Below are 26,853 nucleotides of genomic sequence, written 5' to 3' on the forward strand. Positions count from 1 at the left end.
GCTCAAGGGCACTTGTTGGTATCTAAGATGATGCCAGCAACCCTTTGGTTGCCAGCTTACTCTGCACCAGATTTCCCTGTCTGAGCTGGGATTCAAACCAGTAACCCTCCAGTTGCTGGTCTGCTTCTCTAACCACAAGCCAGTGGTTGAGATATTGTTGAACTGGTGACCTGGGTCTGTATTCCTAAAGTGTCTCAGAGCAGGAGTGCTGGAGGGAACGGCAGACTAGGAATACGGGCCCAGGTCACCATAATGGCATATCCGTTATCAATTACATTTGCAGGGCTATTTATTATTGGTAAATGGCTAAATTGAGGACCCATAAAAATAGAATTCTGTTTCTAGGAATTATATTTATATGGGAGTACCAGCTGCCCTTGAGGTGTATACAGTTCACAATGTTGCTTCATTCTGGAGTCAATATATAAATCATAATTTAATTCCATGGATTCAATGTGAATGTCATTGAGAAATTTTCATTCCTAGCATATTCTTTGATGTAACTTTTTCCACTGTTACAGTAATTATCTGGTATTTATTAAATTATGTGCTAACAATGGGTACTCTGATAGTGGTGGTGCTTGTTTTAATGAATCCCAAAGAAACAAAAGTAATTACACATTTCCCATGTAAATTCTAACTTCCATAAAATGTACAGTATTTATTTACTGAAAGGTCAACAGGAAGTGAAGCTGTTGCCCATCGGGCCCTACTTCATCCTCCTACCCCTCAGACCAGTCACTTCATGCTAGCATAGAGACTGTCGATCTGCGGCTGGAAGAGCTTCTTGAGGTCGGCTCTCTTGGCCTTCAGCGTAGGAGTGAGAAGGCCGTTCTCTATGGTGAACAGCTCTGGGTGCATGTACAGGTCTTTCACCTGCACAACAAATAGAAACAGAGCATTAGGACACAATGGAAAACATTTCAAAACATTTTGCAACAGATTCTTTAAGGTAGTCCCTCCCTGTTTCAAATTTTTTTTCCTCCAATTGGTGCCTAATGAACATGACCCATGTTGTTGGGTCATTTCCACCAGGCAAAAATGGCTTAGTCACTGTGTAAGAACTGAAATAATCCCTGTGTACAGTATTACTGCTCCAACAAGTGAATTTATTGATTACATGGAGACCACCGGCCATGAGGGTTTTTGTCTCTAGTCTTACCCTAATCTAGCCATAACTTCTTCTGCAACCGAGCTGGTCAACATACAATGTGGCTGTTTGCTTAAAAATGTGTAACCAAGACTTCAAACAAAAATGGGCAACAAAGTTTCATGGTTTGGCTATTCTCATACCCAATTCACATTGACATCATCCATATTTGTCTGTCTTTGCTCAGTAGTTCACCACCATCTTTAGCTAGTTCACACAGCAAATCCACAGCATTGACTGTTGCTTTTTTTGAAATACTGAGAAAATCAGCTCAACACACTTAGGATTAACTGCAGTAAAGAGTATACAGTATGTTTGAAGTGGCATGTCGAGTGAAAGAAAATTAAGAAGGGCAGGGAGCTTCTGAGTTAATGACAAGATTCATAAAGTGTCTAAGAGTAGGAATGCTGATCTAGGATCAGTGGTTCTCAAACCTCTCCTCTGGGACCCCTGCTCGTTTCACAATTTTGTTGTTGCTCTGAACTAGCTCACCTGATTCAGGTGTGCTAGCTCTGGAATAGCTCAAATGCACGGAACGGCAGGGGGTCTCAGAGGAGAGGTCTGAGAACCACTGTTTTTAGATCATAATGAAAAAGATTACATAGACAGGGGGGGACTGATCTTAGATCAGCACACCTACTCTGAGCTTCATGAATACGGACCCAGGTCTTAATGGGGATTGGTGAAAACATGTTGAAGAGGAACGCTCACCTGTTCAAATGACTTCAGCCCCGCTTGCTGGCCCAGCTTGACCAGGTCAGCGATAATGGCCTTTTTGATTGTCTGCCGCAGGAAAAAAGGCGAGGTCAAACTCAGGCCATCATTCAGTGGTACAAAAATACATTTGCTTCAATCAGCAGTGCATTTGAAACATGGTCTTGTGAAGTACTTGGACTGTAGTGGCAGTTTTGTGTTTCGTGGTACCCAATGTATGGACAACCATTTATACAATATTTGTATGCCCATTGTATCTGTGCAAATGTATGAAGAGTATTATAGACAATCACACTTTTGTTTGATGAATGAATCCAAGGTCATGTTCATTAGGGCACGTAACGGACAGTGTTTTAAAACATTTTGGAACAGAAAATGAAAATAAGTCTTATTGATTATTATAGATAGTCCATTTTCTTCCGTTTGGTGGCTAAGTAATGAACATGATGCTGGTGTGTTCAAATATTCTGATAACGTTATTAGTGGAAAGGTTCTGATAGAGCACTCACTTGGCTTTTGCACAGCTCCTCATGAGAACCCTGGACTCCTAGTTTCTGGGCGAAACCTGGCAGGACCTCTGGGTCAGGAACCACAATGGCTACCAAGCTGGCCTACACACACACACACACACACATTCTGTCTAAGTATTGTATGCTGCTGAAATGTTTGTGCTTGGCATATGTGCGTAAATGTGTGTACGTTTTTATGCTGTGCGTGTGTGTTGTACCTGAAGACTGTCTCCATGGACAAACACCTGGGCTACAGGTGCACTGCGGATGTAAACGTTCTCTATCTTCTCCGGGGCAATGTACTCTCCCTGAGCCAGCTTGAAGATATTCTTCTTACGGTCAACGATCTTCAAGACTCCACTCTGCCATCATTTTGATCATTAGTATTTTCAACAAGATATACATTATCCTAATTTGTCAATCGGAAATCACCAAGGAACTAGATTGTATCTTGAGTAATACAGTATGTCATCATGATTGCTCATATTATATTTGGAGCCTTATAAACAAAATATGCCTCTAGGATATAAGTATAGAGAGAGAACGAGAAAAGATAATTACTGAGTTACGTAAAAGTGTGTGTGTGCATATATATGTGTTTTTACCAGAGGAGGCTGGTGGGAGGAGCTATAGGAGAACAGGCTCATTGTAATGGCTGCAATGGAATATGTGCAATGGAGTAAATCAAATCAAACATGGAAACCACATGACTCCATTCCATTAATTCCATTACAGTTATTACAATGAGACCGTTCTCCTATAGCTCCTACCACCAGCCTCCTCTGGTAAACAGACATACATATGCACACACACATTCACACACACACACATGCGTGTGTAATTACTGAAACCTAAGAGCAAGCTTAGACAGGTCCCTAATGGACATGCCATCTGTCTGTGTTGAGAAAGAAAGGGTCCCCTGGAGAAATTAAAAAGGGCCTACATTATGACAGAGCGAATCAATTAACTCAATTTCCTTTTTCTTACCCCCCCCCCCCCCCCCCCCCTCTCTCTCTCGCCCTTCTTTTCTCAGATAATGAACATCCCATGTTGAGGCTGGTGAAGCCACAGAGTGCAGAGGGAGAGATCATTAACTAGGCTAATGGCCTTAGGGGGTTAGGACAGGTCCAACATCTGACATCTGTAACATCTGTGACACAGCCCTCACAGGTGAGTGGCATGCCTGTGTGAATTAATTTAAAACTGACCCTGGGCCTATGTCAAGTCATGCAGCATTCATGTGCTACTCAGAATTGTGAAACTCACTATCCAACTGGGAAACTGAGTCTTCTACTCGTGTTTTCCACTTGGAAGCTTATTAAGACCAGTTTTTGACGTCAAAAGCTCTGAGTTATGATGCGTTTTGGCGCTTTACATCAGTTTTTTAGTGCCAAGTTTCAGAGTTACCAATAATTTTGGTATCACATGAATGCATCATCATTCACTGTTCTATATAGACCAGATTCCGACATAGGAAATTACGCCTTTCTTATGCACACCTTTCCTACGCACTTCTCAGTAGTTGGTATTCAGACTTACCTTATGAAGGTGCATTACGGGCTTTGCAGGAGTGGTTCCCTGGCGCACACTGAATAAATTGAATTAACCCGCTGAAAACCCTTCTACTTGCTGGCCAACAGATTCTTCTCATGGATTTTTCAATTCGGTACATTTATCTTAAACCGTCTCTTTAAATACGCTGTACCTTAGTTTGAATTCTATTGACAGACTCAATAGAATATATAGAGAGAACGGGTTCAGAATATTAGGGATCAATGAAAGAAAGTCATCTAAATATATGCATATTCGTCTGTTTCAGCACCAATTGATAGATTTTAAAATACTCTGAAAATAATAAAGGAAAATATATTAAAATATTTAAATATATTTTATATATATATATACATATTTTATATATTTACAAAAATATATATGGGGGATTTGAAATGATGCAGACATTTAGATTGATGGAAGCCACAATCTATCTGGAATATTTAAGCTGATCTACCCCCCCATTTAAAAAAATGAATAATACTCTGATCTTGTAGATTATTTAAGCAATAAGGCACGGGGGTGTGGTACATGGCCAATATACCACGTGTAAGGGCTGTTCTTAGGCACGACGCATCACAGAGTGCCTGGATACAGCCCTTAGCCGTGGTATATTGGCCGTATACCACAAACCCCCGAGGTGCCTTATTCCTATTATAAACTGGTTACCAACGTAATTAGAGCACTAAAAATAAGTGTTTAGTCATACCCGCGGTATAAGGTCTGATATACCACGCCTGTCAGCCAATCAGCATTCAGGGCTCGAACCACTCAGTTTATAATTAGGGTTAGGAAAGTATTTATGAATCATAAAAAACAGGTTTGGGGAGCCTTTACACACAAAAGAAAGATAACGGTGAGTTGATTAATTCAAAAATGATCCCATGGTAATGTTGGAAGATTAGTGTACATAGAATTATAATAGGGAGAATAGTGTACAATAGCAGGCTATACCCTCGCCTATTGCATGCACTAACCATGGAACTGTGTGATGACACTGTCATGGCACAGTGGCTGGTTCAAACTGTTTTGGCTTGGTCTGCGCTCCGCTCCATAACCATTTAATTAGCCTACATGTCTTTAAAAAAATATTATCCACTGTTACTAATGATCCTCATCAACAATCACATGGCCGTTTACAGAGGAAGCAAATGAAGGTAAACAAAACAATGTAATGATGTTAATGTACAGTAGGCTATACCACCTGAAGGGATCAAACAGTACATTTGCAGTGCAATATGTGTTGTTATTAGGCCTACTGACGGTCAGTACTGATAGTGGCTAATATTTAACATGATAGAAATAGGAAACGTGGTGGCTTATAATTAAGACATTCAAGAGTGCCCCTCCTTGCAAGTTAAAAGGCCATACAATTTAAATGTTTCATAATGTAACATGGCCTCAGAGGTGGGGGCCGTCCTGTCACAACGTCAAGGTAATCCCCAAACTACCCATGTGCATGCTACTCTAAACTGTGTCATCACACAGTTCCATGGTTAGTGCACGCAAGGTGCGGATACAGCCTACTATTGTACAAAATTTGCATTAAAAAAAACAAATGTACCTACCAATTGGTGATGAATATGCATATATTTAGATGGCTTTCTTTCATTGATCCCTAATATTCTGAGTCTGTCAGCTAAAAGGTGCACTATTTAAAGATGGCTTAAGATAAATGTACTGAAATTGAAAATCTGTTGGCCAGGAAGTAGGAGTGTTGTCAGTGGTTAATTACATGTATTCAGCGCACGCAAGGGATCCATACCTACAAAGCCCATTATGCACCTACATAAGGTAAGTCTGAATACGAACTACTGAGAAGTGCATACTGTAGGAAAGGTGCAATTTCCTAAGTCGGAATCGGGACCTAAACAAAAAGCAGGTGAATAGCACACTTTTAGAATACTCATAGAAAAGGGAAATTACAGTACGTTCCATTTACGCGCTTCACTCTCGTTGGGATCGGGCCCTATGTCAGCCTGCAAAGCCAGTTCTGCTTACAAATAATGACCGTCTTGGGGTCTCGTTTTATAATGTTCTTAGACACAATTGTATGATCCAATCTGTATGTCCATGTTTTGGTTCATAACCATTGAACTTGACATTTCTAAAATGCATTTAGAAATGTTTGTAACTGAAATTTTGTAAAAAAACAGTGTACATTTTATAAATCAAGACACTGTATGACCTTGTACAACTACTACAATAAAATTTCTCTGCTGATGATGTATAGAAATAGGGAAATCTTGAAACAGGTAATTCAGATGAATTACCGCCCATAATGGTAATCTGCACTGCCCTTTGTCCTGCTTGTAATAATAGAATAGTTGGGTTTGGAAAGTATTAACGATGCTGCAGATGACACACAACCCCAGTATTTCACCCCACTGATTGCTTGTCTGGCTTTAAGTTGAATGAACTGGAGAGAGCCGGAAAGCTATTCTACTCGGTCCTGATATTAAACTCCTCTACCACTGTCATGGAAATTGATGTCAGATTGATTGTATGCTGATAAATTCAGAAGGTTATTTTATTGTTCCTACTGTTCGGTTTGTATGTATGAGAATCTCACCGGTAGCCATTTGCCAATGTCTCCAGTGTGTAGCCAGCCATCTTTGTCCAGGGCCTCTGCTGTCTTCTCAGGGTCTTTCAGATATCCTATGAACACGTTTTTACCTTTGATACAGACCTGAGAAAATAGGAAAGTATGCGTCAGTAAGTGAAGTGTTCTAAGTACCACCGGGGAGTTTTTCTGGACCATGTGACCTGACCAGGAAAAACTCCAGCTCCTAGTTCTAAGGCAGGCAAGCCATAGCAACCAATTCATTCAAAAGGTTAAACTAAGATTATTTTTTTTTAAGTTAAAGCTGCAAAATGCAGAAATCACTCCACCATTTACTGGATGCAATTAAAAAAAAAAGTTTGCATATTTTCATTTGTTTGTGACTAAACAAGCAATGTGTAGAGAATCATTGTAACATCTAAACTTCTTTGAAATATATTTTCAATAACCAAAAATATATCAGTTGTTTGAAGCTGGTGTGCAAAACTGAAAGTAAAAAGAAGCAACATTTTAACTTAAGGACAGTAAGTAAAGACATAGCGCATAAAGAACAGACCTGCCGCTTTTCAGACTTGCTTTCAACGAGAATGACAGATCTATAACTCATGTGAATTTGGTCGGCTACATATTGTGTCTTTTTACGCTAATTGTCTACAAATTAAGTATGGGGAAATCGGGGAAAGACCATGCACCCCCCCCCCCCCCCCCCCCCCCACCCCACCCCACCCCCATGCTTTTGAATGACCCCTAACGTAAACAATCTGTTTCCACTAACATTGCTACATTCTCCAAAAATGATAGCCAGAATATTCTGGACATTACTAAATAACCAGCTTGTTTTATGGTTTGAAGAAAACAACACCCAAGGGAAGTTGAAAAATAAGCTTTTACATTTTTTTTGTTTTTCCATACATTGCAGCATGGCTAGATAGTGACAACCACTTACCTCCCCTTCACCATTGGAAGCAAAGTAGTTCATCTCTTCAACATCAACCAGTTTCACAATGTTACAAGGTATAGGAGCTCCAACATGCCCTGAGGAAAGAAACACCTGTTTTATAATTTGGGTGATTATATAAGGTCCCTATTTTGAGAAGGAAGAAAGGATGCAAGTGTTCTCAACTTAAAGGGATAGATCAACCAAATTACAAAATTACATTGCGGTTGGTACAAGTGACTAGGTAAACAAACACAAAGCATGGATTACAGTCTCTCTTGTCCATAGACTGCTTTTAGTGTAAGGAAACAATAAACTTAACATTTAGATGAACTATCCCTTTAATTTAGCATCCTCTGTGAGGTTGTAAATATTTGTAGTGACATACCAGAAGTGGCGTCTCCCGGCATAGTGAAGGAGCAGGCGGCAGTACACTCTGTTTGGCCGTACGCCTCAAAAATCTGGAGAACCAATCAGAACCGAGAGATCAGTAGGGTCAGTGTGATCTGGTTGTCACAGCAACACGGACAGAGCAATACATTTGAGGTCATCTCTGCTCTCCAAACAAAAGCACATGGTCTCAGTTGCGCTGTGCTATTACAAGATCCACAATGGCACAGGATTGGTTTCATTATATAATAATGACCATCTTATGGTCTTTACAGAAAATAAAATGAAAGTCGTACACTATTCTCTCCTTGCAGGGATCCTGATGAAGGCTTCCAAATTTCAAGGTGTGCAACTGTGATTTTATTTTAAAAGTTTATCCTTGTTTGGTCAGGGTAGGTTCTTTTTTCATTTATACTTTATAATACGGTCTTGTCATTATCCAAAGTGACCTACCTCAGCATGTTTATTCAATAGAAATGACCCATATATGTAGGAATCAAACTTGCAACTCAGGTATTGTTAACACCTTCCAGTGGCATGTGTGTGACTTTGAAGCATCTATTCAACTGCTTTCTAGGTATATTTGATATGAGTCATGACCTGTTTTGACAAGTTCTCCTTAACACAGTAATATAATCATTGACGGAGGTGTCTCACTAAAGAGTTTGGAGACACATAAGTCCTGTTCACAATGCACTTCAATCACAATCACAGAGCTCCAATGTCATCTAATTTGAATATTCTACTCCAAAAAGTGACCGTTGCGTTTCAGTTAGCCCAGGGTTAACACATGCTTGTGTAAAAGGAGCGTACACTAGGGTAAAGGATAGCCATGGGCCAAGAACATGCAGTGTGAAAATCCCTTTTGAGTGGTAGAAAAAAATGGATGGGTAGACGGTAGATCTATGGTAGATAATAGATGGGTAGATGGTGCTAAAGTACCTGACACCCCAGAGATGCCCGGAGGAAGTTGAGAACGGAGGGAGAGATGGGCGCTGCCCCCGTCACCATCACTCGCACACGTCCTCCCAACGACTCCTACAGAGAACCGACACGACACGTTCTAGATTGTAGAGCATTCTGTACCATAACAACCTCCCAATTCACAGCCCCTGCAGTGTAACAATCATTTTCTCCCCTGTTGCCTTTTTAGGCACAGGAAACGGTTTACATGTAGCTTCCAAGGATTGTTGGCACAACATTGGCAATAGCATTGTTGACTTCCTTGAACACGATGACTCACTCCTACTTGGAGGGTACAATACCTGAACTTTGTGGAAGATGAGCTTGTCCCATATACTGTCTGTTCTGACGACACCCTCCTTAACTTCGGCAAGCTTTCTGTCAATGGCAAAATTCAGGAGCCATTTTTTGAAGGGGGTTTGGGCTCCATTTTGGACCTACAGTGGAAAGAGAAAGGATACTCATTTTGGTCTCATATTATATAGATAGTCCTCTTTTGGTATTTTATTTGGATCCCCATTAGCTTATTCAAAAGCAGCAGCTAATCTTCCTGGGGTCCACACAAAACATGAAACATGACCTAATACAGAACATTAATAGACAAGAACAGCTCAAGGACAGAACTACATCAATTTTGAATGGTCTATATATGTTCAAACTGTCCATTACAGCTATCAACTGTAACTCTGTAACTGTAACTCTGTAACCCTATTGATATGCAACAATTTGCTGTGGGTAAGGTTTAGGTAAAGTGCTGAGATTAGTGGTGGGGTTAGTGTACACTTCAGGAGAAGGACCGCAGACTAATAACTCACTTTGTCATACACGCGGTTCAGAAGTCGCGGCACCACGGGGAAGACGGTGGGCTGCAGGTGCTTCATGTCGTCTGGAAGTAGTTTAATGTCTCCCTGAAAGAATCCGACCCTGGCCCCAGCACCGTACAGCACTGTCTGGGAGAGAACACAAGCACTTCTAGACTAGCACCCATCAGCCTCAATACTCAACTCAGAGAACTCAATGTCCTCTGCTCCCATTGGTGATAAATGTCCCTTGTCAATAGAAAACATATTAAATTTGTAACAAGAAAGAAGAATTTGTTCCTCATTGACTTGCCTGGATAAAATACTAAATAAATACATTGTAAAAAGTAACTATTTGTCATAAAGTATTTGTCATGTATTCATGCTAAAGCTGGAGGTACTCAAAGATAAGGTTGAGTTAATGCCAAAAAATTCAAGACTAGTTTGCAGTTAGACTGTGAACTCACCTGTACAACTCTCTCAAACATGTGTGCCAGAGGCAGGAAGGAGATGGACACATCCTGAGTAGTAGGAACCACGGAAATCTGTGAGGGACACAAGTTGATTCAGAAGGTTATGATTACATGACTACAAATTTCGGCAATCCAGAACCAAATCCCGTGTGAATGCTTGCCTCTCTTTTTGCCATTCACAAGAAACTACATTATTATAAGATCTCTCTTTTTCTCCCACACACCTATGCAACCCCACACATGCGCAAGCATACACGCAAGCAAACTCACCCCCCCCTTTGTGCAAATTTGGGTGCACAAATTTGTTTAAATCCCTTTGAGGGAGCGTTTTTTGAGGGAGCATGCAATTGGCATGCTGACTGCAGGAATGTCCACCAGAGCTGTTGCCAGATAATTGAATGTTCATTTCTCTACCATAAGCCACCTCGAATGTCATTTTAGAGAATTTGGCAGTACCTCCAACTGGCCTCACAACCGCAGACCACGTGTAACCATACCAGACCAGGACCTTCACACCCGGCTTCTTCAACTTCGTGATCGTCTGAGACCAGCCACCCTGAGTATTTCTGTCTGTAATAAAGCCATTTTGTAGGGAAAAACTCATTCTGATTGGCTGGGCCAGTCTCCCCAGTGGCTGGGCCTTGCTCCCAAGTGTGTGGGCCTATGCCCTTCCAGGCCCACCCATGGCTGAGCCCCTGCCCAGTCATGTGAAATTTATAGATTAGGGCCTAATGGATTTATTTCAATTGACTGATTTCCTTATATGAACTGTAACTCAATAAAATCGTTAATTGTTGCGTTTATATTTTTGTTCAGTATAAAATATTTTCCTATATTACTTTCCCCTAACCCTACCACCCCTCCCGTAATTGAAGTAAACTAATTGACAACAACATTTAGGATTCTACTTCCAGTTTATACATACTATATATTTTACAGACACAGTATATTTTACAATAGTTATGTTTTGTTTGTTTTTAGTCCCATCCTTCAGCTACCCTCAACCCCTCCCATCTATCTCTGAACACCATCCAGTTTTGACTTCTATTTGCCATATATTTGTCAACTGTGCTGTGATGTTTCACAAAAGTTCTAAACCTTTCTATTCTCATAGTTTCTACAGATTGTAAATATATATATTTTTTTTGTTAAGAGTATTATTATATTCTTGACCTATTGACTTTTCAAATCACCCAGCAGTGCTATTTGCAGAGTTAGCTTGAGGTAAATGTTGCAATTCTTCAGCCATTCCTGAATCTGCCACCAAAAACAAGCTACATATGGACAGTACCAACTTAAATGTTTGAATGATTCTGTCTCTTCGCAGCAAAATTTGCAGAGCTGGGATGGTTATATCACCCATATACAGTGGGGAGAACAAGTATTTGATACACTGCCGATTTTGCAGGTTTTCCTACTTACAAAGCATGTAGAGGTCTGTAATTTTTATCATAGGTACACTTCAACTGTGAGAGACGGAATCTAAAACAAAAATCCAGAAAATCACATTGTATGATTTTAAAATAATTAATTTGCATTTTATTGCATGACATAAGTATTTGATCACCTACCAACCAGTAAGAATTCCGGCTCTCACAGACCTGTTAGTTTTTCTTTAAGAAGCCCTCCTGTTCTCCACTCATTACCTGTATTAACTGCACCTGTTTGAACTCGTTACCTGTATAAAAGACACCTGTCCACACACTCAATCAAACAGATTCCAACCTCTCCACAATGGCCAAGACCAGAGAGCTGTGTAAGGACATCAGGGATAAAATTGTAGACCTGCACAAGGCTGGGATGGGCTACAGGACAATAGGCAAGCAGCTTGGTGAGAAGGAAACAACTGTTGGCGCAATTATTAGAAAATGGAAGAAGTTCAAGATGACGGTCAATCACCCTCGGTCTGGGGCTCCATGCAAGATTTCACCTCGTGGGGCATCAATGATCATGAGGAAGGTGAGGGATCAGCCCAGAACTACACGGCAGGACCTGGTCAATGACCTGAAGAGAGCTGGGACCACAGTCTCAAAGAAAACCATTAGTAACACACTACGCCGTCATGGATTAAAATCCTGCAGCGCACGCAAGGTCCCCCTGCTTAAGCCAGTGCATGTCCAGGCCTGTCTGAAGTTTGCCAATGACCATCTGGATGATCCAGAGGAGGAATGGGAGAAGGTCATGTGGTCTGATGAGACAAAAATAGAGCTTTTTGGTCTAACTCCACTCGCCGTGTTTGGAGGAAGAAGAAGTATGAGTACAACCCCAAGAACACCATCCCAACCGTGAAGCATGGAGGTGGAAACATCATTCTTTGGGGATGCTTTTCTGCAAAGGGGACAGGACGACTGCACCGTATTGAGGGGAGGATGGATGGGGCCATGTATCGCGAGATCTTGGCCAACAACCTCCTTCCCTCAGTAAGAGCATTGAAGATGGGTCGTGGCTGGGTCTTCCAGCATGACAACGACACGAAACACACAGCCATGGCAACTAAGGAGTGGCTCCGTAAGAAGCATCTCAAGGTCCTGGAGTGGCCTAGCCAGTCTCCAGACCTGAACCCAATAGAAAATCTTTGGAGGGAGCTGAAAGTCCGTATTGCCCAGCGACAGCCCCGAAACCTGAAGGATCTGGAGAAGATCTGTAGGGAGGAGTGGGCCAAAATCCCTGCTGCAGTGTGTGCAAACCTAGTCAAGAACTACAGGAAATGTATGATCTCTGTAATTGCAAACAAAGGTTTCTGTACCAAATATTAAGTTCTGCTTTTCTGATGTATCAAATACTTATGTCATGCAATAAAATGCAAATTAATTACTTAAAAATCCTACAATGTGATTTTCTGGATTTTTGTTTTAGATTCCGTCTCTCATAGTTGAAGTGTACCTATGATAAAAATTACAGACCTCTACATGCTTTGTAAGTAGGAAAACCTGCAAAATCGGCAGTGTATCAAATACTTGTTCTCCCCACTGTATATAACATTCTATTGGTTGCAAGAATTTTTGAATCCGCCGTCGTTTTGTGTATCAGTTCATAAACCATGTGCCATGGAATCAGTACATCGAAAATCTCTTCCCAACTATTTTGCAATTTGTATGGCACAGCTGTCCATTTTTGGTCCTTAAATTAAACTGGTATACTTTTTTATTTATCACAATTTTCTTGAACCAATTGTGTTTAATGCAGGGCCGACAGACAATTTCCTTACTTTCTTCCCCCTCCACTTGCCTCTTCAACTTTTGCGGTAATGCTGCAATTAGTTGGTTGTAATTTTGGGTAGAGCAGACATTTTCATATATTTTGTTAGCTGCATGTGTAACATAACTCCACCAGTCCTATTTATGATATAATTTACAAAGATAATACCGATTTTTTAAATAGATTTTTTATTGACGTTCTTCTTTTAGCAATTAGTATATTTGAGTTTAACCATAATATTTGTTGTAATACTTGTTCTGTCTTTTTACTGATGGATTAAACTGAAATTGCAACAAACTTTCTATGGTTTGTTTTTAAAATAGCATTATATAAATAGGCCCCGTTTATCTGAATTGCCGTTCGAAATAAAATGGACTCTTTTTTGCTCAAATAATTTAAAAAACAAGCCGTTAGGTGTAGGCAAGGCCATAAGCAAACAGGTAAACTGGGATATGACTAAAGAGTTAATCAGGGTGTTTTTCCCACAAATAGACAGGTATTTTCCTTTCCATTATAGTAAGATCCTATCTATTTTTGCAAATTTTCTATTAAAATGTATTGTATTGAGATCTTACCTCTCTTTCTGAGTATTTCACTATTTTAATGTAAAAGTTGTATTTTTTTGCGATCCAATATGTTATACAGTACACTTATCATAATTTGGTTGTGATCCAGAGAGGTTAGAAAAAGTATCTAGATCCTCTATGTGGAGGGAACCAAATTGTGGATTTAAAAGAAAACATGAATCATCAGCGTACAATGACAGCTTTGTTTTTAAGCCCTGGATTTGTAGCCCCTTGATATTATTGCTAGATCTGATTTTAATAACCAACCTTGTTTTGAGTGAGAAAGTTACAGACACACAAATATCATACCCCCAAGAGATGCTAACCTCTCACCATTAAAATAACAGGGAAGGTTAGCATTTTATATCATACCCCCAAGAGATGCTAACCTCTCACCATTACAATAACAGGGAAGGTTAGCATTTTTGGGGGGGTGACTAAAACTTTTGGTCCCTTAAAATGGGGGGAATATGTGCAAAAAGTGCTGTTATTTCTAAACTGTTCACTCGATATGGATGAAAATACCTTCAAATTAAAGCTGACAGTCTGAACTTTAAAGTCATAGTCATTGTATAATTTCAAATCTAGTGCTGAAGTACAGGGCCAAAATAACAACTGTCACTGTCCCAATACTTTTGGAGCTCACTGTATATGTTATTGGATTACTTTATGGGATTCTAGATGTCATTCTATGGGTAAGATAACTTTCCTACAGGGTAAATAGAGTATGCATACCTCAAAGGTTTTAATCACACCTGCTGCATCCGAGACCACATTTTCATGAGTCAGCATGGCTCCCTTAGGGTCACCTGAAACCGACAACTAATATTTGGAGGGTGTTCACATGATATACAAGACAGACAGACAGACAGACAGACAGACAGACAGACAGACAGACAGACAGACAGACAGACAGACAGACAGACAGACAGACAGACAGACAGACAGACAGACAGACAGACAGACAGACACACACACACACACACACACACACACACACACACACACACACACACACACACACACACACACACACACACACACACACACACACACACACACACACACACACACACACACACACACACAGACAGACAGACAGACAGACAGACAGACAGACAGACAGACAGACAGACAGACAGACAGACAGACAGACAGACAGACACACAGACAGACAGACAGACAGACAGACAGACAGACAGACAGACGCGTACGAACGCACGCACACGCACACGCACACACACACACGGTCAACCTGTAGTTCCACTGGTAAAACATATGATGCTGAGGTCCTCCGGCTTTGGTGGCTGTAGGGGAAGCAAAAACACACATTTATTGTAGTATGTCTACATACAATGTTGGCAGAAAATAACTATTTTGAAATCAAAAGCAGGTGGCTTAAATAGAGCTAAATATTTCTTAGATTTTTTTTTTAGACTGGATAATAAATATACAAGTAACATATTGTATGAATTGTACTTACAACTGGCTTGTGTAGATGGTCCTTCCCCAGAGCCTAAAAAATATTTAGGATTCAATTAATTGATCTAAAAAAGTTTTTCGGCAATGTTTGAAAAGAGGACAGCATTTGCTCTACATTGGGCATGGCCACTGAAATACTAGGGACTAGTACTTGCTTAACTACCCTATAGCATTGTTTACCAAACCTCTTCTTGAGTACTCTCAGCCAGTTCCACAAATTGTATGCATTTCAGCATTGTCTTACATTGCGCTGGTGTAAGACTATGGCATTTCAGTACAAGCACACTTGATTAAACTCCTCAACTAATAACCATGTACTTCATTAGTTGAGGTGTGCTTTAAATGGAAATGGTCAAATAAGTGGAACTGAGTAGAAGGATGTGAGGAGGGATTTGCAAAACACTGCCCTAGAGAGTAGCGATTACCACTATAACTTTCTTGACCCATTACAGTTGGGACCTCATTAAGAAAATACAGGATTAGAGATAAGACAGCTTAAGTTGGCAATGTAAGTCCTGCAGTATTATCCCCCAAATGGTTGTTAGGAGTTGGGAATGTAAAGCTGATCCTCTCTATGATTAAGGTCAATTTGTTCTCGGAGCATGGGTAAAATACAGCTGGACTTATCATAGACCCTTGAGGAACCCCTCGGGAGCAACAGGCTTCGACCTGATGAAGACCCCAAGGGTCGAAAAGCTATTCTTATACAACTTGGAAGCATAGATTAAAGTGTGCAGTCTTTCTTTCTTTACTTAACAAATACTTTGTTCCCCAGCACCTGCTCAAAGTCATTGAAAGTGTGTAAATGCTTATTTTCTTATACATCCCTATATGCTGTCATACAGTACAGTACCTCCACTTCCTTCAGGGACAGAATGTCCACCCCACACTTTGCGCCCCGTGCGGTCAGCTCGGTGTCAAAGGCATCCATGAGGATAATGGTTTTGAGGTCAGGCGTCTCTCCCTTCTCACAGTTTTCCAGCAGTGTCTCGGCTTTATTCTGTTTGTCACACAGCACTGTGCAGATGTCCGCTGAAATCACAAACAATCAGTTGAAAATGTGGCAGCTGGAACATGTACGTACAGTGGGTATTCACCCCCCTTGGATGTTTATACATTTTGTTGTGTTACAAAGTGGGATTGAAATTAATGAAATTATTATTTTTTTGACATTGACCTACACAAAATACTCTGTAATGACAAAAATTATAATAAAAATAAAACACTAACATAGCTTGATTAGTATAATTATCCCCTGAGTTAATATACTGTTGTTAGAAACACCTTTGGTAGCGATTACAGCTGTGAGTCTTTTGGGGTAAGTCCCTAAGAGCTCTTCACACCTGGATTGTGCAATATTTGCCCATTATTCTTTTCAAAATTCTTCAAGCTCTGTTAGTCTTGCCTTAGATTTTCAAGTAGATTTAAGTCAAAACTGTAACTTGGCCACTCAAGAATAGTCACTGTCTTCTTGGTAAGCAACTCCAGTGTAGATGTGGCCTTGTATTATAGGTTATTGTCCTACTCAAAGATGAATTCCTCTCCCAGTTTCTGGTGTAAAGCAGACTGAATCAAGTTTTCCTCTAGGATTTAGCCTGTGCTTAGCTAAATCCCATTTCGTTTCAGTTATTGCCAACGATGGTGACAGGTGTACTCCATAATGAGCAGCTGGTGAACTAGAAGCCGGAGTGGGAGCATACACGACAGTAAGCATTTCACTGTAAGGTCTACTACACCTGTTGTATTCGGCACATGTGACAAATAAAATTTGATTTGATATTTAATGTCTGCTTTTTATTTCATTTTTACCCATCTACCAATAGGTGCCATTCTTTGTGAGGCTTTGGGAAAACCTCCCTGGTCTTTGTGGTTGAATCTGTGTTAGAAATTCAGTGCTCGACTGAGGGACCTTGCAGATAATTGTATGTGTGGGGCATAAAGAAGAGGTAGTCATTCACAAATCATGTTAAACACTATTATTGCCTACAGAGGGAGTACATGAAACTTATGTGACTTGTGTAGCACATTTTTACTTATTTAGACTTGCCATAATGAAGGGGTTGAATACTTATTGAATCAAGGAATTTCAGCTTTTTTATTTTTTATTAATTTGTACGCATGCGTGCATGTATGTATTCATACTGGGTTGCAACAGGTCCATGCATCTTGATTTTGCCAAATGTGGCACAACCCTTTTGCCACATTCTTTATAGCATTACATTTGTTTATAAATTATTTCTAAAGCATCTATGTGAGCGTTATAAAGGGTTTATGAAGGCTTGCACTATACTAGCAGTGGCATAGAGGGGAGGAGGTGGAGTTACCAAGTGAGAGAGGAAAAATAAGAAGAAGATTAGTCAAGGTAAAATATAGTGGACTCTGGAACAAGCCTTGTGGAACCCCTAGGGAATGACAGGCCTAAACCTGTCCTCATTAACACTGTTAATGAAGTGCAGTACATGGTGGAGAAGGCCCAATTACCTTTCTTAATAATGAACTCCAGTGCCTCATGTCCCAGGGTGTCGTACAGGGGCACCGCCACCATGGAATAGGTGTAGCAGGCCAGCTCACTGATGATCCACTGGACCAAAGAACAAGCAGGGAGCAATAATAAGCCGTAAAGGATCAATGTTCAATGGACAGCACAGCTCATGTGTTGCCCATTTCGAATACAATACCAATTCGGATTTTTCAAACAGTTCAATAACTGCAACTTCTGTATGTATCAATATGACAGTGATAAATGAAATATACTCAACCTAGAAAAAATGTCTCACCTCTGGTCTGTTCTGAGCAAAGATACCAATGAAGGTATCAGGGGTCGGCTTCAGGCCCCTGTGGATCAGCCCTGACCCAAGGTGCTCAGCCCGATTGGACACCTGCGGTGGAAGGCATTACATAAAAGGTCTAAAGTCAAGGATGTTAGGGTCTCTATACATACAGAGCTTGATCAAATGCACGAAGAATGCACTACGCATCCATCTGTCCATCAAAAGTTCTAATTACGGACAAGTCACTGTCATGTCTACCTCTGATAAAGCAATAACAAGCCTCCCAGTAAAGCAATAACAACAATCAAACAACCCAGAAAAGCGCTAAAAATGTACGTATGTATTATTAACATTAACATATGTAGCCTAAGAAACAAGGTTCATGAAATCGATAACTTGCTAGAAACAGAATCCATTCATATACTGGCTATCTCTGAAACTCAGTTAGATAATTATTTTGATGATACAGTGGTAGCAATATATGGTTATAACATCAACAGAAGAGACAGGGATGCCAATGGGGGAGGTGTTGCTGTTTATATTCAGTCATATTCCTGTAAAGCTTAGAGAGGATTTCATGTCAAAGGCTGTTGAAGTAATATGGCTACAGATTGGTTCACCTAAAGCCTATACTTGTGGGAAGTTGCTATAGACCACCAAGTGCTAACAGTCAGTATCTGTGAAATCTGTGAAATGCTTGATAATGTATGTGATATCAACAGAGACGTGTACTTTCTGGGTGACAAATATTGACTGGCTTTCATCAAGCTGTCTACTCAAGAAAAAGCTTCAAACTGTAACCAGTGCCTCCAACCTGGTTCAGGTTATTAATCAATCTACCAGGGTATTTACAAACAGCACAGTAATGAAATCATCCATGTATATTAATCACATCTTTACTAATGCTGCAGAAATTTGTTCTAAAGCAGTATCCACATCCTTTGGATGTAGTGATCATAATATTGTAGCCATATCTAGGCATATCTAGAGTATGGCATTCCCCAAGGAAGTTTTCTAGGCCCTTCACTTTTTTTCAATCTTTACTAATGACCGGCCACTGGCACTGAGTAAAGGCTGTGTATATATGTATGCTGATAACACAACATTATACACGTCAGCTACCACAGCAAGTGAAATCACTGCATTCCTTAACAAAGACATGCAGTCTTTGGTGGCAAGTAACAAGCTACTACTAAATATTTAAAAAACTAAAAGTTTTGTATTTTGGACAGACAATTCACTAAACTCTAACCCTCATCTAAATCTTGTAATGAATAATGTGGAAAGTGAGCAAGTTGAGGAGACTAAACGGCTTGGTGTCACCCTGAATTGTAAACTGTCATTTTCAAAACATATTGATGCAACGGTAGCTAAGATGGGGAGAGGTCTGTCCACAATAAAGCGCTGCTATGCTTTCTTGACATTGCTATCATCAAAACAAGTCCTATAGGCCCTAGTTTTGTCGCACCTGGACTACTGCTCAGTCATATGGTCAAGTGCCACAAAGAGAAACATAGGCAAACAACAGTTGGCCCAGAACAGAGCAGCAAGGCTAGTCCTTAAATGTATGCGGAGAGCTAATATCAATGCCATGCATGTCAATCTCTCCTGGCTCAAAGTAGAGGAAAGATTGACTGCATCACTACTTGTCTTTTTTGCCTCTTTTACGCTGCTACTACTGTCTGTTATTATCTATGCATTGTCACTTTAATAACTCTACCTACATGTACATATTACCTCAATTACCTCGACTAACCGGTGCCCCCACACATTGACTCTGTACCAGTAACCTCTGTATGTAGCCTCGCTATTGCTATTTTACTGCTGCTGTTTAATTATTTGTTACTTTTATTTGTTACTTTTTAAAGATATTTTTCTTAAAACTGCGTTGTTGGTTAATTAAGGGCTTATAAGTAAGCATTTCAATGTAAGGTCTACACCTCGGTGCATGTGACTAATAAAATTTGATTTGTGAGAGGTATTGACATGTTGAAAGCACCGAGCTGTCTGTTCAAATGACTAGCACACAGCTCAGACACCCATGCATACCCCACAAGACATGACACAAGGGGTTTCTTCACTGTCCCCAAGTCCAGAACAGACTCTGGGAAACGCACAGTACAACACAGAGCCATGACTACATATAGTGTAACTCTATTCCACATCAAGTAACTCATGCATGCAGTAAAATCAGGTTTAAAAAAACAGATAAAACTACACTTTATGGAACAAAGCAGACTGTGAAGAGACACTCACAGGTTCACACGCATACGCAAACACGCTAGCACACGCTCTCTACAAAGTTTGGAGTCACTTAGAAATTTCTAGTCTCAACGTCAACAGTGAAGAGGCGACTCCAGGATGCTGGCCTTCTAGGCAGAGTTCCTCTGTCCAGTGTCTATGTTATTTTGCCCATCTTAATCTTTTATTTTTATTGGCCAGTCTGAGATATGGCTTTTTCTTTGCAACTCTGCCTAGAAGGCCAGCATCCCAGAGTCACCGCATCCCAGAGTCACCTCTTCACTGTTGCGGGTACTATTTAATGAAGCTGCCAGTTGAGGACTTGTGAGGCATCTGTTTCTCAAACTAGACACTCTAATGTACTTGTCCTCTTGCTCAGTTGTGCACCGGGGCCTCCCACTCCTCTTTCTATTCTGGTTAGAGACAGTTTGCGCTGTTCTGTGAAGGGAGTAGTACACAGCGTTGTACCAGATCTTCAGTTTCTTGGCAATTTCTCACATGGAATAGCCTTCATTTCTCAGAACAAGAATAGACTGATGAGTTTCAGAAGAAAGTGCTTTATTTCTAGCCATTTTGAGCCTGTAATCGAACCCACAAATGCTGATGCTCCAGACACTCAACTAGTCTAAAGAAGGCCAAGAAGCAGGTTTTATTGCTGCTTTAATCAGCACAATAGTGCTGTGCTAACATAATTGCAAAAGGGTTTTCTAATGATCAACTAGCCTTTTAAAATGATTAACTTTGATTAGCTAACACAATGTGCTATTGGAACACAGGAGTGATGGTTGCTGATAATGGGCCTCTGTACGCCTATGTAGATATTCCATAAAAAATCTGCCGTTTCCAGCTACAATAGTCATTTACAACATTAACAATGTCTACACTGTATTTCTGATCAATTTGTTGTTATTTTAATGGACAAAAAAATGTGCTTTTCTTTCAAAAACAAGGACATTTCTAAGTGACCCCAAACTTTTGAACGGTAGTGTACATTGTAATATTGTTATATGGTGGTATTATAAATGTTGTATTGTAGATATGTAGTGGTGTAATAATGTTATATGGTGTAAGGTTTTTTGTGTGATGTAAGTGCCTTAATGTGTTAGGACAGGACCTAACACATTGGGATACCATATAAATACACATACAAACACAAATGAATGTAAAAGCATGAACCCCTTAGAAAAGCCATTGGCTCATTCCATATTTTTTCCAAAATGTTGTATAGAAAATATTTTCTGAATTCAGACCCAGAGAAATGCTGGCCAATGTAAGTAGTATCAGTGATAGTGTCATACCTGTTTGTATTTCAGCCACTGGTATGGTTGCCCTGGTTTCCTGTAGCCTAGACAGGGTCCATTACCTGTAAAGGAGATATGGATTTGACCTTGCTACCCTCAGTCAGACATGAATACTACTATGTATTCTAATGTTGATTCCCAAAAACCTCTCTCTTATTCTTAGTGCAGACACAAGATATATGTGACAGGAGATATGGTGGTGACCTGAGACTTGTAGTCCCCTCTGGAAAACTTCATACAGTGTTCTGGCGTCGTCATGAAAATACGACATCAGGTTGTCATCTTCCTGCAGGGCACTTTTCCTCGCTCCATCCTGGATATGAGGGAGAGCAATGACATATAAGGGAAGACGCATTGAAAAGCAACGAGGAAAATTGCAATTGGAATCTGTTTATGACTTCCTGATTTGACTGAATTGAAATGGAATTGACCCTCAACCATGTGATCCAATCCTCTCAGATACAGGAGTGCCTATGGTGTAGGTAGAGGCTAGGGGTCAATTTGGAATTCAGCCGGAGAGTGTCCTTACCTTGACTCCTACGGTCTGGCAGTTGAGGTCTGCAGGCATAGTGAGGGGTTTAGGCCTGGTGTTGAGGTAGACCAGGGCAGCCCCCATCAAGGCAAACAGGGAGACGATGGCCGAGGTGGGCAGAGGGCTAAACAGGAAGTTGAGGAGGAAGTCCATGTTCAAATCTGACGAGAGAGAGGAAGTGCTGTTACCAATACACAATATTAACACTATTACTTGTATACACTTCTATTGGCGGTAGGTAGCCTAGCGGTTAAGAGTGTCGGGCCAGTAATCGAAATGTTGTGGGTTCGAATCCTGAGCTGACTAGGTGAAATATCTGTCAATGTGTCCAAATAAATGGGGATACTTAATAAATACAAACACATACAAAAAGCGAAGGCACTTAAACCTAATTGCTCATGTCTGGTAAATGACTCAAATGTACATATTGTATTGTCTAGCTGAGATATGTAGTGATTTCATTGGAATATGACAATTTTATTTTGTGCAGGGTACATGTACATGTATTACATCATGTATGATGTTCAGTACCAGTCAAAAGTTTGGACACACCTACTCATTCAAAAGTTTTTCTTTATTTTTACTATTTTCTACATTGTGGAATAATAGTGAAGACATCAAAACTATGAAATAACACATATGGAATCATGTAGTAACCAACAAAGTGTTAAACAAATCAAAATATGTTTTATATTTGAGATTATTCAAAGTAGCCACCCTTTGCCTTAATGACAGTTTTGCACACTCATGCCATTCTGTCAACCAGCTTCACCTGGAATGATTAGTTCCCACATATGCTGAGCACTTGTTGGCTGCTTTTCCTTCACACTGCGGTCCAACTCATCCCAAACCATCTCAATTGGGTTGAGGTCGGATGATTGTGGAGGCCACTCTCCTTCTTGGTCAAGTAGCCCTTACACAGCCTAGAGATGTGTTGGGTCATTGTCCTGTTGAAAAACAAATGATAGTCCCACTAAGCGCAAACCAGATCTGATGGCATATCGCTGCAGAATACTGTGGTAGCCATGCTGGTTAAGTATTGCTTGAATTCTAAATAAATCACAGACAGTGTCACCAGCAAAGCACCCTCACACCATCACAGCTCCTCCTCCATGCTTCATGGTGGGAACCACACATGCGGAGATCATCCGTTCACCTACTCTGTGTCTCACAAAGACACGGCGGTTGGAACCAAAAATCTCAAATTTGGACTCATCAGACCAAAGGACAGATTTCCACCAGTCTAATGTCCATTGCCCATGTTTATTGGCCCAAGCAAGTCTCTTCTTATTATTGGTGTCCTTTAGTAGTGGTTTCTTTGCAGCAATTCAACCATGAAGGCCTGATTCACACAGTCTCCTCTGAACAGTTGATGTTGAGATGTGTCTGTTACTTGAACTCTGTGAAGCATTTATTTTGGATGCAATTTCTGAGGCTGGTAACTCTAATAAACGTATCTTCTGCAGCAGAGGTAACTGGGTCTTCCTTTCCTGTGGCGGTCCTCATGACAGCCAGTTTCATCATAGTGCTTGATGGTTTTTCCGATTGCACTTGAAGAAACTTAAAAAGTTCTTGAAATTTCCGCATTGACTGACCTTCATGTCTTAAAGTAATAATGGACTGTTTCTTTTTGATTATTTGAGCTGTTCTTGACATAATATGGACTTTTACCAAATAGGGCTATCTTCTGTATACCACCCATACCTTGTCACAACACAACTGATTGGCTCAAACGCATTAAGAAGGAAAGAAATTAAACAAATTAACTTTTAATAAGGCACACCTGTTAATTCAAATGCATTCCAGGTGACTAGCTCATGAAGCTGGTTGAGAGAATGACAAGAGTGGACAAAGCTGTCATCAAGGCAAAGGGTGGCTACTTTGAAGAATCTCAAATATAAAATGTATTTTGATTCGTTTAACCCTTTTTGGTTACTACATGATTCCATGTGTGTTATTTCAGAGTTTTGGTGTGTCCACACTTTTGACTGGATCTGCATGTGTGTGTGTTACCATTAAATGGGGTCAAAGTCAGTTTATATTACTGTAGTGTTATCTGCAATGACTTTTGCCCCATGTACATTTACTGTCAGAGTAATTCTCAATGTAGTGGTCTACTCTGTATATTGTAGAATGCTGTTTACCTAGGTTTACCCATTTCCGCCATCTCCTTCAATTCAATGCTTGCCTCTAACAATTCTCAATGGCAATATTTGTCTAGTGTGTGGGTGTGTTTGGGGTGTGTTTGTGTGCACGCTTGTGTGTGTATTCAACGCTAACTGTAATTTCAGTAAGAGGAGAAACTAAGGAATAATTAATCGATTTATGCTAACAGATCTGCCCTCTGAAACGCCTGCATAGGGAACAGTGAAAGACATTGATAAGACTTTATGGTCATCTACAGTCCAAAGTCAGAACTTCAAGGGCACTTGGGAGGTCGGACCCACTGGACGCATAAAGATTTGATACTGTTGATAATACCACTGACCATATCTCCAGGAGTATACTCCCCCTCTTGAGATCAAATGTAGAGGGTGTACCACAGGGATCGATATTTGGACCTTCAAATTTATATTCATGATCTGCCAAACGCATCTAAAATGCTTTCTCAGATTCTGTTACCTGATGATACAAGTGTATTTTAATTCGATAGGGGGTAAAAAAACATCTTCACATAGCATGCCATTTTTGTTCGACTCTATTTCCATCTATTCTCTCTCTATCTATTTGGTCCTTTTACGCATACTACGATTACATAATGCATTACTTGATATCACAGTTTTTCTTAATCTGATCAATGGTCAAAATGGTGCATTGTGGTTAATACTATCCATCTGACATGCCGTTTATGCAAATAAAGGGGCAAATACAAAGACTCGTTTAGCCCATCAACATCACCAGCCAATAAAGTACACCCAGTTTTTAACAGTTTTAACTGTGCAAAACCATATTCAGGACTACATATCTGTATACTCAAACAGTCTAAAACCCTTTAGCTAGGCTAACTCTGCTAACATGTTTTCTTTAAACTTTGTTGAAGCATGTTGCAGTTGAATTCATCATACTGATAGTGTGTCAATACTTAGTCGGACATCTTTAGATCACCATAGAGGGGTTATGCAAATAAAATCTTAACGACATGTTTGTTTGACCAATGTCAACAGTCTAAGCCCTACACCTAACAAGCACACAAAACATGACATGAAGCACTGCCACCCTACCTGTCTTTCTCCCAGGTATCTTTCGGTTTTTCTGCCGTCCTTTACAATTTCACCGTCTGCTCTTTGGGGGCTCCACTCACCGATGACAGGTGTGTGTTTGTGTGTGTGTGTGGGACCAAGCCTCGTCCACTGGTCTGCTTGCTGACACTCGGGCGAGTGAGGAAGTCATAACCAAAGCTCCAATAAAACTGAGCTGAAAGCAAGTGACCTTTGAACCTTGGCCACTATCTTTCAAACTGATAACTGAAAATGAGCAAAGACATCAACGTAAGGCACTACAGAGGGTAGTGCGTACTGCCCAATACATCACTGGGGCCAAGCTTTCTGCTATCCAGGACCTATATACTAGGCGATGTCAGAGGAAGGCAAAAATAATTGTCAAAGACTCCAGTCACCCAAGTCATAGACTGTTCTCTCTACTACCGCACGGCAAGCGGTACCGGAGTGCCAAGTCTAGGTCCAAAAGGCTCCTTAACAGCTTCAGACCTCAAACCATAAGACTGCTGAACAATTAATCAAATGGCCACCCGGACTATTTGCATTGACACCACCCCCTTTGTTTTTACACTGCTGCTACTCGCTATTTATTATCTATGCATAGTCACTTTACCCTTACCTACATGTACAAATGACCTTGACTAACCTGTACCCCCGCACATTGACTCGGTACTGGCACCACCTGTATATAGCCTCATTATTGTTATTTTATTGTGTTACTTTATTTAGATTTTTTAAAACTTTAGTTTATTCAGTAAATATTTTCTGAACTATATTTTCTTAAAACTGCATTGTTGGTTAAGGGCTTGTGAGTAAGCATTTCACTGTAAGGCCTACACCTGTTGTATTCGGCGCGTGTGACAAATACACATTTATTTGATTTGAATTGGTCATTGGGTGAAAGGTTGTCATCTAGGTGCAGCTTCTAGCCAAGATCTTATCATCCGGCTCCTCACCTTCCCACTCAATTTTTGGTACCATTGCTAATACATTTTTTACAATATGTCGACATAATGTATCAAATTATGCTTTCCCAATAACTGATAACTCACTGGATTGGTCACTAGGTCAAAGGTTGCACAGGCTTCTAGCCAAATTCTTATAATCTCCTCCTCTGTATACTGCTCCTCACCTAACCTTTCTATTCCAATATCTCAACTATCCCAAAATCCATACCTTACTTAATACTCTGTATATGCAACACGTTGTCCTTATCGACTGGGGAAGCAAGGTCATTTACATGTGTTATTGACTTGAAAAATACTTTATAATCCCTCTGTTACGATTGAGCTAATCTTGACACGGTACTGCACTGCACTGCAGTATGGGTGTTGCGTTTTTGACCTAAAAGGTCAAACTACTGTAAGATTAAACTTCTACTGAAGATTCCATGATAAACTAACAACATTCGTGTGATTTTAGTATAAAAATCTTTTGTATTTGGCCAAATTCTGAATAATCTTAGAAATGGATGTACGTTTCCCACGTGGTGTA

At 40.3% G+C, this 26,853-nt stretch overlaps 1 protein-coding gene across 1 annotated transcript; it reads right to left on the reverse strand.

Annotated features, from left to right (window-relative positions):
• Positions 1-410: 410 nt before the first annotated feature.
• acsl5 (acyl-CoA synthetase long chain family member 5) lies at positions 411-25,549 on the reverse strand. The gene is made up of 21 exons (XM_071392431.1): positions 25,363-25,549; positions 22,139-22,302; positions 21,814-21,922; positions 21,607-21,671; positions 18,074-18,175; positions 17,778-17,877; positions 16,150-16,328; positions 15,298-15,330; positions 15,070-15,121; positions 14,550-14,623; positions 10,045-10,122; positions 9,593-9,727; positions 9,080-9,214; positions 8,757-8,852; positions 7,813-7,885; positions 7,434-7,522; positions 6,497-6,613; positions 2,592-2,735; positions 2,374-2,475; positions 1,862-1,933; positions 411-876 (listed from the first exon to the last, which is right to left on the reverse strand). Exons 2-21 carry the CDS (start codon positions 22,292-22,294, stop codon positions 739-741), a joined length of 2,049 nt encoding a protein of 682 aa, XP_071248532.1. The 5' UTR covers positions 22,295-22,302; positions 25,363-25,549; the 3' UTR covers positions 411-738.
• Between the last annotated feature and the right edge of the window lie 1,304 nt (positions 25,550-26,853).

Source organism: Salvelinus alpinus, chromosome 3, assembly GCF_045679555.1.
Source record: "Salvelinus alpinus chromosome 3, SLU_Salpinus.1, whole genome shotgun sequence".
NCBI lineage: Eukaryota > Metazoa > Chordata > Actinopteri > Salmoniformes > Salmonidae > Salvelinus > Salvelinus alpinus.